General features: G+C 43.0%; 1 protein-coding gene across 1 annotated transcript in view; it reads left to right on the forward strand.

Annotated features, from left to right (window-relative positions):
- Positions 1–12,412, forward strand: part of COL9A1 (collagen type IX alpha 1 chain) — a 77,083-nt gene that overhangs the window by 13,658 nt on the left and 51,013 nt on the right. Inside the window, exons 6-12 of the mRNA XM_075707572.1 lie at positions 5,471–5,548; positions 6,197–6,217; positions 7,371–7,445; positions 8,030–8,065; positions 8,176–8,238; positions 10,631–10,684; positions 11,295–11,330. Coding sequence (XP_075563687.1) covers positions 5,471–5,548; positions 6,197–6,217; positions 7,371–7,445; positions 8,030–8,065; positions 8,176–8,238; positions 10,631–10,684; positions 11,295–11,330 — 363 coding nt within the window. The remainder of the gene's footprint in view (positions 1–5,470; positions 5,549–6,196; positions 6,218–7,370; positions 7,446–8,029; positions 8,066–8,175; positions 8,239–10,630; positions 10,685–11,294; positions 11,331–12,412) is intronic.

Here is a 12,412-nt window from a genome sequence, read left to right on the forward strand (position 1 = left end):
GCTGTTTATATTGCTCAAGTTTCTGTTTTAGCCTGTGCATTTAGTTTCTCTTTAAATTGAGTAAATAAATCTATGTTTGGGGATATTCTAGGCTTATCTTTTAACTTGCTTGACTATACTCAGTTTAAAGATCTCACCAGTGTTGGTTATTTAATATCTCAGGCACAATTTCTAATTTATTTCCAGGCATTGTTAAAGTATATTACTTCCAGTAGTATAATTTTTAAAGGACATAAATTATGTGTTTCCTATTCTTCTTGCTTGCAGTATTCTGTGAGTGCTCTATTTATCTTGCAGAATAGGTCAACTTCTTATAGGTGCACTGTAATACACGTCATTTTAAAAGAGATTCTTTATTGCTTGTTGTTACTATGATTGCCTAGGAGAGTAATAGATAAGAGTTCCATTAGAAACTACAGCTTGCCTTTGAGGCTTTACAAAGATTTATTCCAGGATTTCTAGAATGTTTTATGGAGGGCAAATTTTTATACAGGTTTACAGCTGCATTTTATCTTTTTTTTTAGATAAAAAAGAAAATAGTTCTTTTTATCTAAAAGTAATTCAAATAATCCACTATAAACTCTAAGCAATACAAGATATATCATCATTTCAAAACTGGAAAGGAACTTACTCACTAAATCACATGTTTGTTATAGAAAGGTAAGGGCATTCATTTCTTATTGCTCAAAGATTGACTGCTGTGAGATTATATAAATTGCCTTAGTTTCTGTGATTTCAGAGGTATTACCCTGATTTTCTCATAATCGACACTAAACACTTCGCTAGAAGTCACCCTTCATCATTATTTAATTGACATTTAATGCTATTAACTAGTTCAGGGCAGCTGCATGACTTGTAACATCTAAGAGGAAGCTCCTTATCAATATTTGCTGAACAGGGATTAATTTACTGCATAGAACAGATTGTGTGTGTGAATTGTAAAAAGTCACGTCTCGGGTCTTTTTCATCCTGTGAAATCTCATATTCAGAAGGCTGAACCCTTGCTATGGAAGGTCAAATAACACCAGAATTTGCTGTACTGTTCTAAGACTTTGAAAAAAGATGCAAGGGAAGTGAAGCTCTAAAAACCCATTACAGAGATGCAGAAAAATGGATAAAACACATTTAAAATAGCTCTAGAATGAGATATGTTTAAATAAGCGTGGCTTATTCTTGGTCACTTAAATGCACAAGGAGTTGATAGCAGGCTTCCCTTAGAACAAAGATAGATACCATGGACGAAAAATTGTAGAAAACCTTCGCCTGAAAATTGCTTAGGCGAGTTGTACTTCCCCTGAAGGGATGTCTTCCCCTGAATCATCCCCAAGGCAGCAATAGCCCAGCGGGGCACAGGGAGCCAGCTCTCCCAGAAGGGACCTGCAAACGTGCTCTGAATGTCACGGTTTTCCCTAAAGCCTACGGTACCGCTAAATGCTTCCCCGTGACTGACGCTGTACTGAAAATACTACCCTAGGTATATAGCTCTCATTTACATCTTACTTAACCATCATCTCTCTCATCTAAAGCACTAATGAGACAACTGAATTGCATAGCTGATTCTGAGATGTGCAAAGCTGTGGGCATTTGCAGGCATTTCCATAGAATTTAAGAGGACAAAACAGTGAAGAGACACAACTAGTCCAATTATACCTGTGCTGACTAAGAAATTAAGGTGAAACGGAAATCCTGTAGGAATCTTGGGAAATGGATGTCAGAAATATTGACCTATGGGTCTTAAACACCTATGGGTCTTAAAGGATTACATTTTAATAACTTTGCTCTATGATTACCTCTGATTTATCTGAGGTTCATTTCTGAGAACTTTGTACCTGTACTTTATCCTTAATAACACTTTGTATTGATATTGATAGAACATCTACATGAGACATCTTCAAAATAGTGGTGTCCTTTAAATCAGCTTAATATAATCAACAATATCATCGTGAAATACTGGCGAGGGAAAAGGTACCTTGACAGCAAGGCTAGGACATATTTGCCCTTCTCTCACCTCTCCTAAATCAATGGGAGTCCGGTCACACCTTTTACTACCTTGCCAACAGAAGAGCTTTATTTTTCATTTAAAAAAAAAAGTCAAACAGGTTTCATCTCAATTTTTGCTTTATATAGCCTCAAAACAGTAACAAATGCTCTAAGCAGAAGATTTACAGAGCAACCACAGTTTATTTTAAAAAAATAATGCTGCCTGACTAAGCAACTGTGAACTGAGAAATGTCAAATTAAAGCTGCATGTTCAAAATATTTCAACTCCTTTTAAATTCACATTATGGTACGGTGTTCTGTAAATAATGCTAAGCATTTTTTCTGCGTAGGATGCCTGCCTCATTTATTCAGGCTTTTTTGTGTGTGTCTTAAACTCATGAGAGTACCAGGCCTTATTTAATGCTCACCACTCAAATCCCATCTTGAATAAAACAAAGTGATCGGTTTTCTCTTTGGCCATTCAAGAGTGTTGGAAGAAAACATATGAGACACTAAAAGGATTTCCTGGCTCACTGAGTCAAGTTCCCACTGCAGCAAGCAATCACATCTTATAATTTCGTTAGTAAATTTATCTCTATTTTAATATTGATTAAGTTCAAAGTTGAAAAACTGGGTTCAAACTTTAAAAATGTACATGCATTTGCTGGTATTATTCTCTTAAGACACAGATATTGGCACTTGGACAGTCACGCATCAAAGTCTAACACAACCCAGTAATTAGCATTTTATCATCTCATATCTTTCTCACCTTGGTACAGAAGCCAAAACCCAGACAGACACACACACACAAAAAGACAAAAAAGAGGCAATGATTATGTACATAAAAAAACTCGAATGTGCTGATGCAGACATTGGCTGCTGGTGGTATGTCTTAAAAGTTGGTTTTTTGGTGTTTACAGATTTTGTACCATGTTATAAGCTGAAAGCACAGCTCAAGACTATTGATTTCAGTTACAGTTGTTACTGATCAGCCTTTTTGCATAATCTGTACCCAGATACTTCATTTCAGGCATCCAATTCCCTCCTCCCACCCGATGCAGAATGCTCTCTAATGTGGCTATTTTGATTTAAATAATTTGTCATCACTATATAAGAATTATGAAGCAAAAGCAGGTTCATTCAGTGGCATCTGTCTACCTTTTCCACAAAGCCATCCTTTCTTTTATTACCAACTTTTGCCCCATTTACTTCCAAACTTACAGTTTCTGCAGTATGGGAACCATTTCCATGGCCTTGTTCATTTCGTCTTGTGAATGAGGGAAGTGTTCTAAGGAAGTAAGTGTGGAATCACACAATTTCAGATTACGTACAGATGAAATTTGTACAGGCATCCTTAATTATGGTATTTCCTAACTACTGAATGGATGACTTCTTAATTTTAATATTATTTAATATAATTTTAATTTAATATTAGACAGACCAACTGAAAAAGTAGAAATTATGTCACTTAAAACCATGTCTATCAATTTAAATCAGAAATACATTATTATTTAAATCAGAGATAGATTATAAACTGCTTTAGAGCCAGTTATGGACCTCTTTCCCTCTGCAAGTGAGCTTCAGAGGTAAATAATGTAGAGACTTGGGACTCAGAATCGAGTTGTATGGTATGAAAAACATTATCAGACAGGTATAATTTGATCCCATTTTTATGCCTTTTTATAAATCCTCACCTTCAGATTCCAGATACCCTCTTATTTTTACTATTGTGTTGCTGCTTTGTAGTGCTAAATTATAGTATACATTCATTTATTTTATATGTATATTATGACATTCAGTTGTCTATTATTAAGGACTAGGAAAGGTTTAAAATGAGAATTGGATAAAGGAGGTAGAGAATTGACTCAGATAGCGGTGTCAGATAACAGGTAAAAGAAACAAGGGTACTGCCTCTTTTGTGCTCTAGTCTCAGCACTCTGGAAACTGTGATGATTGCACAGTAAACAGAACAGTAGAGATGTGATAGAGAGGATTTCAGGAGCGGCAGCACTGAAGTGAAGGTGAACGCAAAAAAAAAAAAAGCAACTTGTGGATATGTGCGTGTCTTGCAGAGATCTTAAAGGACTTCAGACTCAAAGCACTTACCAAAGCATTTATTAGCTCTAGCAGTCAGTATGCAACGAAGTCAATGTCAGGATGGTGGCAGGAGAGGAGAGCATCTCAGAATGACAGTCTGCCTTCTGCATCAGTTACGGGTTGGGATTGAAGAGAGCAATGAGATATCCCAGAGCAGGCACAGAAGGCAGCCAGGGAGCACCGAGCCATTATGTTGCGGGAGGGATGGTGAGGAGATACTTTAGCTCAACAGAGAAGGAAAGAAATAAGAAGGGAAAGCCCCCGGACACTCACTTTTATTTTCAGCTTCTCAGAAAAAAACAAATCAGAGTTGTCTTCACACCAGGGTTCTATGTTGTAATAAGAACAAAACCCCCCAAACTTTCTTTCCCCCAATTCCTCAGCCATCCATAATGAAAAGAAAGGAATAGGAGCCTCTGAATTTTATCATCAAACTGAGAAGTCTCTGGATAAACCACTCATTAGTGGTGCGTAAGACAAGCTGATACCATGTGTGATGGGAAGGGAAAACAATCCAAGACTTTAAAATCTAGATACAATAAATACGCACAATCTAATGTGCTTCTGGTACTTAAAATTCCACATGATGCATCACGTATCAACGGATATACCTCTGAAGCTGCATCTTTGAGCTATTCAGTAACTTGCAGCAGAGGGTATGTTTTTTAATCTATATAGCATATCAAGCGACTCTGGGTTGCAGTTTCTGAGGTTTGCCTTAATCCAGTGCCAAATACAAATGTCCAAAGAAGACGTGAAATTTCACAGATGTGCATTACCCAGCTGCAGACTGCTGCCAGCGTGCGTATAACCCTGCTTTCGGAACTTCTCACCCTTAGACCACGTTTCTGTCCTCAGCCCTACCATTCTTCACGGGCGCAAGTACCCACTTTAAAGGAAACCTTTTTGTGCGCCTCATAAAACCACCCCAATAGCGTACGGAAAAATGCGTCCTGTGCTTACGAGGAACACGCCACAAAAGCAGACCAGCCGGGTTAGCTCAGTTGGTTGGAACACGGCGCTAATAACGCCAAGGTCGCAGGTTCGATCCCCGCTCACTGCAGGGGCGGGGGGTTGGGCTCGATGATCTCTAAAGGTCCCTTCCGACCCAAAGCATTCTATGATTCTAAAATGACACACGACGGATCTCCCCTCCTCTTTAAATCCCTCGGCAGGTGTATGCCCCCTCTGTGAAAGACCCCCTCAGGTGGGGGCGGGGGGGCTGGGGGCCGGGCCGGCCCCTTGCCGTGTGCCGGGCTGGACGGCGGCGCCTGCGATACAGCCGCAGCTATTACCATTAAATACCTCCCTTTTCAAACACGACCGGTGTCCCTCCCGTTACACCCTCGGCCCCCCCGACCCGCACTAACGCGATCTTTCTCTCTTTTCCCAGTTCGAAATCCAGTGGATGGTGATTCACTGCGACCCGCTGCGACCCCAGCGCGAAGGCTGCGGCGAGCTGCCGGCCCGGGTGAGCCCCCGCCGCGCCACCGCCTCCCTGCCTGCTGCCGCCCGCAGCAGCCGCGTCGTTTGCCTCCCCCTTTCTAGCCCGGCATGCTTGCTTTTACCATATCCGCCTGGAATTTGGTGGCTTTAGAAATCCAGCCCCGCAGAGCAGCGGCAGCCTCATTTTAACCCTTCCGTGACTTACTTTCTTCCCCCCCCCCCGCCCCTACCCCCTGCTTGGGTGGGAGACCTCTGCGCGCTGCGCCTCGCAGCCGGGAGGGATTTTGGCAGCCGCCGCCGCCATAGCGGGCAGCCTGACGGCGGGACAGCGCCGGCGGGGGGGCGGGGAGGGGAGGCGAGGGTCGGTGCCCAAAGCGACAGCGGCAGGGCAAAGGGTTAAGGCGCTGCTGGCGCTCGGTCCTTCCCTTCCCAGCCTTCAGCCTTCCCCCAATCCCCGCGACCCTCCCCAAGGCGGTAGCAGGCAGCCGTGAGGGGCTTGCAGCGGGGCTCACCTTTCGGCTGCCCGCCCCAGCAGCCGCAGGCCGCTCTGCCACCGCCATGGCCCCGGCGCTGCGCCGCCTCCTGCCTCTGGGGCTTTTGCTGCAGGGTGTTTGCCTCTGCCTGGCTCAAGTAAGTTTATTCTGACTTTTGACTCTGTTTTTGTCCCTCGCAGATAAGCCAGACGGTAATCGAGGTAAGTGTGAGGGGAGAGACGGCGCTCCCTGCTGAGGGAAAGGGTGTGGGTGAAGAGAGGCTGAAGGCCGCTCCGTCACGCCCTGGCACCGACCCTCTGGAGGGTTTTATCATAGAATCATTTAGGTCGTCACCCCTTTTCTCCCCCGCAGTAGCTGTAGCTGACCCCGACATGGTGCTGGCAAAGGCGAGTTGACCGCAGGGCGGTGGGTGCCATGTTGTGTGTGCCTACATGGTGCTACCTGGTGGGCATTAGGCAGGCGCCCGGTGACATGGCGGGGCTTGAGCTCCCTCTACAACTACTGCTGGATGGATGATTACTGGCAAGACTGGTGTGAGGAGGAAAGATGTCCAGAGCAGCAGCGCTGTGGGGAGCGAGGGGCCAGGCTCAGGGCTCCAGCAGGGCCTGGGCCAGCCTCCTGACCACAGAGCACCGTTGTGGGGCCGCAGCCGGAGCACGCTCCGAGGAGAACAGAGCCCCCCATTATAGGTACGGAGACCTGTAAAAGCCTTTCTCCAGGTTTCCACAGGCTGGTGGTGCCTCCCGCCTCCCCCTCGGGAGCCTGGAGCTTTGAGAAAGTGCCTCTCCAGATGCTAATGTAATCCTGAGCAACCAGGGGAAACCACCGAGCCCGTCAGCGAAGTAGGGAAAGGGCTGTTTTAAAGTTTCTTTGCTAGCACGACCTCTTAGGAAGACTGTCTCCTTTGTGTTGGCTGAATAAGTCATTAGAGTAGCTTAGTGAATTTCAGCGTTTGATTCACAAAGATCACACTTTTTATTTCTGCCACCCTGTCATTCCTGTGCGGCGTTCAGATCCCGCTGGGTCGGGGAGCCGAGTCCCCTCCGCCTTGCCCTGCCCCTGCCAGCATTGCGGGGCGCAGGAGGGTGGCTGGGCCCGGGGAGGGGGGTTTAACACCTCATCCTCGTTCTGCCACGAGGGGAGCGTTGCCGGTCATTGCAGCGACAGCTAAGATGGGATATAGGGCCTGTGGGTCCTGACACGCGTGGAGGGAGGATGCAGCTCCTCATCACAGCTGTGCTCCCCTGACAAACCCATAGAAGCTGCCTCTTCTTGTGCTGGTCCCCCCAGACTGGCTCTCACAGGTTTGCCGGGATCTAATTCCTCCTTTTTTTGTTTCTTACTCCTTGTCAGAGAGGTCTCCCTGGTCCACCAGGCCCCCCGGGTCCGCCAGGGCCACCAGGAGTTCCTGGTATCGATGGCATCGATGTAAGTGTTTCCCATGCCGTGCCTAGGAAATAAGAAATGCCTGGAGATCTACCTGCATTGTCCTCGCTGTCAGCATTTGGCCCTGAGTAGTTTGAATTTGGCTGGAGGAATTGATGGGTCTCATACTCTGTAGCGGGCTGGGGCGAGGGGAGAAGGCGGCCTTTCAGATTATCTCTGATATGGAAAATACAGGATTATTTATTTTATGTAATCAGCATCATGTGCTATGATTATTTGCCTTAAATGGGGTGTAGGGATTTTATAATTCTAATCTCAAAAGGGATTATGTAGTATCACTAACAGAAAAAAACATTTTGAAAACACTGTTTTCACTAAAGCATGATAAGGATTTGTGGCGTTATTCCTGATAAGAGCTAGTATGTATTTTCCCCCAATTCCTGTCAGAAGTTTCTGTGATTATTTCTGTTAGTCTATAATAGAGATGACGTGGGTTTAATGTTAATTTCCTACAGTAAGAATCAGTTTGGGATTATTCCTGATAATCTGTAAATCAGTGTTTTTCATGAGGGACCATAAAAGGTGGCTGTAGCTCTGACAAGTACCTTCGTTTCGTATATTGTTAGGGGGAGAGAGGTCCGAACGGCCCCCCCGGTCCACCGGTAAGTGATTTCAGCTACTTTGCATTCGCTCCTGCAAGAGAAGAGGTTTTGGGTTTTGTTTCTGCTTCCCTCTCTGAAACATGCTGAACCGTCCCATTTAAATCCTGAAGGGTCCAGATGGGGATGCAGGCAAACCAGGATCCCCTGGCCTGCCTGGAGAGCCGGGAGCTGATGTGAGTACACTTGATTTTCTGGAATTTCCTCTCCTTTTTTTTTTTTTTTTTAAGGAAAATACTTGGTTTTAGTGTATTTCTGTAGAAGCATGACCTCCTTTTGAGGTCCCTGGCTTCCTCACAGCTGCCGGTGAGTGCCAGCGGTGCGCGGGGTGGGCAGAGGCGCTTTTCTCCAAGCTGAAGGGTGCTTTCTTGGAGGAGCACCGCCGGGCTGAGGGCGGCCGGGGCAGCAGCTGAGGAACAGCACCGGGGCCCTTGGGTGCCGGCCACCCCGCTCTGGAGAGGGCACTGGGCGGCGGCGGAGGCCATGCCGCCTCCTCGGGAAGCAGCCTGTGGTCAGCGCACCGCTCCCCGCGGGGCGAAGAGCACGGCAGCAAGGGCGAGAGGGGGGCCCGGACCCGGGCCCGGGCCGGGGCAGGAGGGTCCGCCGTGGCCCAGGGCACCGGCGGCGCCCCAGAGAGCGGGCAGGAGGGCTTGTGCTTGGTAATTTTAGGTCTCGTTGGCTTCTCTTTTCCTAAGCCGGAGAAAATGGGAAGAAAAAAAAAAATCATTTAGATCAGCCCCGTAGGCCTGATGTTAAAAGTGAACCATTCTCTTTTCACTAAATAGAAGCTTAAGAATAAATTTTAACTCGGTTTCTGAGGGAAAAACTGTGATTTCCATATAGCTGTTGCTCCGAACAAAAACCTCCCAGACTTCATCCCCTGCGGAGCCCGTACCTGCTAACTTATCTTCCTTTCTCTGTGGAAAATAATACAGAATAACAGCGTTTCCACTTCATCTTGTGTTGACGGCTGGTTAGGTTGTATCTCTTGAGTAAGTTAGCGGCAATAAAAACCACCTTCATACGTTTTTGGGAAACTCTTTCTATCTCTCCCAAGAGCAGTGTTTGAAAGCATTTCTTGCTATGAAGGAAGATTGTTGCATTAGTACTTAGATCTTGTGCCAGGAGGCAGGCAAGCTTATGTTTAACTTCAGTAAGTGGTAGAATACTTCTATAATTTAAAACATCACAAATAGAATTCTATACAACAAACTAGTATCTTAGAGAATATGGCAAATTATAGAAATGAAAAAGCCTAATATTAATTGAAGATTGCAACACTGTTAGAGGTTAATTTTTAATTTGCTTTTGAAAAGAGATTTAGTGGATGGAGCTGAAACAGTCTTTAGTTAAACTGTTGAAATTTCAGGTCTCTGGCTTGCCATGAGTGGTATCTCATACCACTTCATTTTTTCCTGAAAGCAGTACAGGACCACAACCCATTTGTACATGTCAAAAACCCATAAGCAGATTTTAAAAATCATTGGCTCTTACAATTTTCGCTTAAGGCATGGTTTTGTTTTCATTGCCAGAATTCATGGTAACACAGTCAGGTGAAACAGAACATTGTAAACTCAGCTCAGCTTTTGATATTTGTTTGCATATTCCCTAGTATTAGTGGATGAGTGAAACTGTAGTACTAGAATACTCTGTTCTGAAATGGTGAACCTTTTTTGTTTTCACTTGAAGACAAGACATGGGACCTTACTGTGCTCCTACTGTGCATTCAACTTTTAATTGGGGTTTTAGGTTTATAATACCTTCTTCCGTGTTTAATTGGTGAGGCAGTTCTGACTTTTTAAATCTTGTTTTTCTTTCACAAACTCTTTCAGTGTCAGGTTTAATAGACTGAGTAAAGGTACTGTACAGTAATTGCCTGTAATGATCACATAAGCTTTCGAAAGCAAATTATTAGAGAAAACATCCTTTGGGTGAACACTGAATTGCTGGAAGTGTACCAAAAAAGAAATGTCTTGGACAAACGTAAAAGCCAGGCTTTTCTTACGGGTATCTGGAAATTTCCAAGCCATATCAGTTGGTTAAAAATTTGGAAACAAAAGAAAGCAGAAGAACTCCAAATGAATTCATGGTTATATCATGATTGCTTTTTCATTTTAGTCAGGTAGACAAGTGTGGTTCAAAGACTAACCTCAAATCTAGCCTGGCAGCTTTGTTTTTTTTTTTTTTTTGGTCAATGAATGGTTTATTTGAAATGGTAAACACTGACAGTTTTTGTTTTTAACCTGAGCCATGAACTAAATTAATCAATCTCCCATTGAGAGGAAATAAGATCATGTGAGATCACGTGTTTAGTTTAATTGTGATTTAACGGAATAAATTATAAATTTTGAAGAACACATATCACAGGCGCTGATGTTTGTCACTAGAAGCTAGTATTTTGAACTTGGGCAGTTCTATCTGTACATGTCAATAGGCATTTGAATTGTAAGAATCCTGCAGTTACTTATCTCCTTTAATAGCTTCATTATTCTGTTTTAGAATGTTTTCTGTTGTGATTAAGAAAACCATATAACCTTTGCATTAACGTCGTATACATTGCTTCCAAAGGGATTCACAGGACCTGATGGCTCACATGGAGCCACAGGACCAAAAGGACAGAAGGTAAGAACACAATTATGCATGAAATTTTGGTTTGGTTTTTTTTTTAAAGCAGGTTTTTTTGTTTGTCTCTATGCAACTAATGAGGTGCTGCAGCCTTTCTTACAATATTAAAATGTCTATAGAATACGGACCCATTGGGGCCTTTTCACACAGTGCAAAGCAACTTCCATTCCCCCCAGCCAGCAGTAAGGAATGGTGGCATTACATTGATGACATTAAGGTTGAGCATCTTCAGTAATGGTGAGGCTCCTTCCATCTTGTAGTACTGTAACTATTTTATAGTAATACGCAGTGGGAACCCAAACAGTGAAACCTGACTTCATCAGCAATCAGACAAATGAAAGCTACATCAGAAGTCAGAGTAACCAGCATGTTTGAATTATTTTTTTTTGGGGGGGGAAGGCCTAAGGCTGTATCTTTTTAATATTAAGAAAGTCTTTCCTTTCTATCAAGTCTTACTGAAACCAGCATAGTGTTAATGAAGTGAGTAATACTTGCAGAATATGTCCACTAAATGATACCCTCCAAAAAGTGAGAGCATCTTCTTACGTGTTGTTTACAAAACTTTATGCTAATGCCTCTTGAAAAACTCAATTTTTATCTTTTAAAGGGTGAGCCAGGACTGCCAGGTGCTCGCGGACTTCCGGTAAGTAATATCTTTAGTATACGAAGAGGCTTTTTTAGATCTTAAGTATCAATATGAAGGATTCTTACCATTAAATGTAGTGAAGAAAAGCCAGAAACTATTTCTGAAGTTTCAAAGAACTCATAAGATATTATAGTAGTACATTAAGGAACCTTTTTGTCTTTATATCAAAGTGTGCAGATACTACTGAAAGGACATGTTTGGTTTGTATGCTGTAGAAAAGAAAGGAGCATGTGTGATATGGTCACAAGTTTTGGACGCATACTGGTGTTTTCCAGCTCTTTGTGAAAATGCTGTAGAGACCGAAGAGCCCATGTTTTATTTACATAGATTAGTCTACAGTTATTCCTGTTGCAGCTCCTTGCCATGTGTTTGAATGGGATCACTGAAGTGCAAATGCTGTATGGGACTTCCTGTGCTGTTCCATATGAAAATGACAAAATATAGAAGGGACACGTGAAGAGCACTGTTCCAGTTGGCATGCAGATGGATTTAACATCTGTCTTTGGGGGCAGAGAATAATTGTGAATTTTGGGAATTTTATAGGGTTGAAGAAGTGAATGATGGTCGGCATATAGAAACTTAGATTGTATAGGAAACCGGGAAAAACCTCAAGGAGAATGGGTAATGGAACAAGATGACTGGCATGAAATTGTAATAGGGCTGCACATGATTTAAATTTAATTAAAAATTAGATTAATTTTGGAGAAGTTATTGGAATTAAATAGAAGGGGCATTGTATTCTGATATAGCACTCCTTGCTGTGAAATTCTGTATCTTTGACTTATCTTTGTATTTTTGTCCCATTAACTTTCATTAAATTTATATTAAACAATCATTTTGATATTTGGCCACAGAGGAAATTATAATGTTATTCTTGAAGGTGTTACATTATAGACATGTTCAAACTTAAGATGAATCATTCTGTGTGGACATTTGCGTTTAATTTTCATGGATGCTTTTTCTTACCTGAAAATCTGGAAAATACGTAATACTTTTATAACAGCTGGTCAATCTGTAGACTCAATATATGAGCTAAATTTAGTCACAGAAAATACCAGAACTGAGGTAGCTTCTAGGTA

The sequence above is a fragment of the Pelecanus crispus genome, chromosome 3 (assembly GCF_030463565.1).
Source record: "Pelecanus crispus isolate bPelCri1 chromosome 3, bPelCri1.pri, whole genome shotgun sequence".
NCBI lineage: Eukaryota > Metazoa > Chordata > Aves > Pelecaniformes > Pelecanidae > Pelecanus > Pelecanus crispus.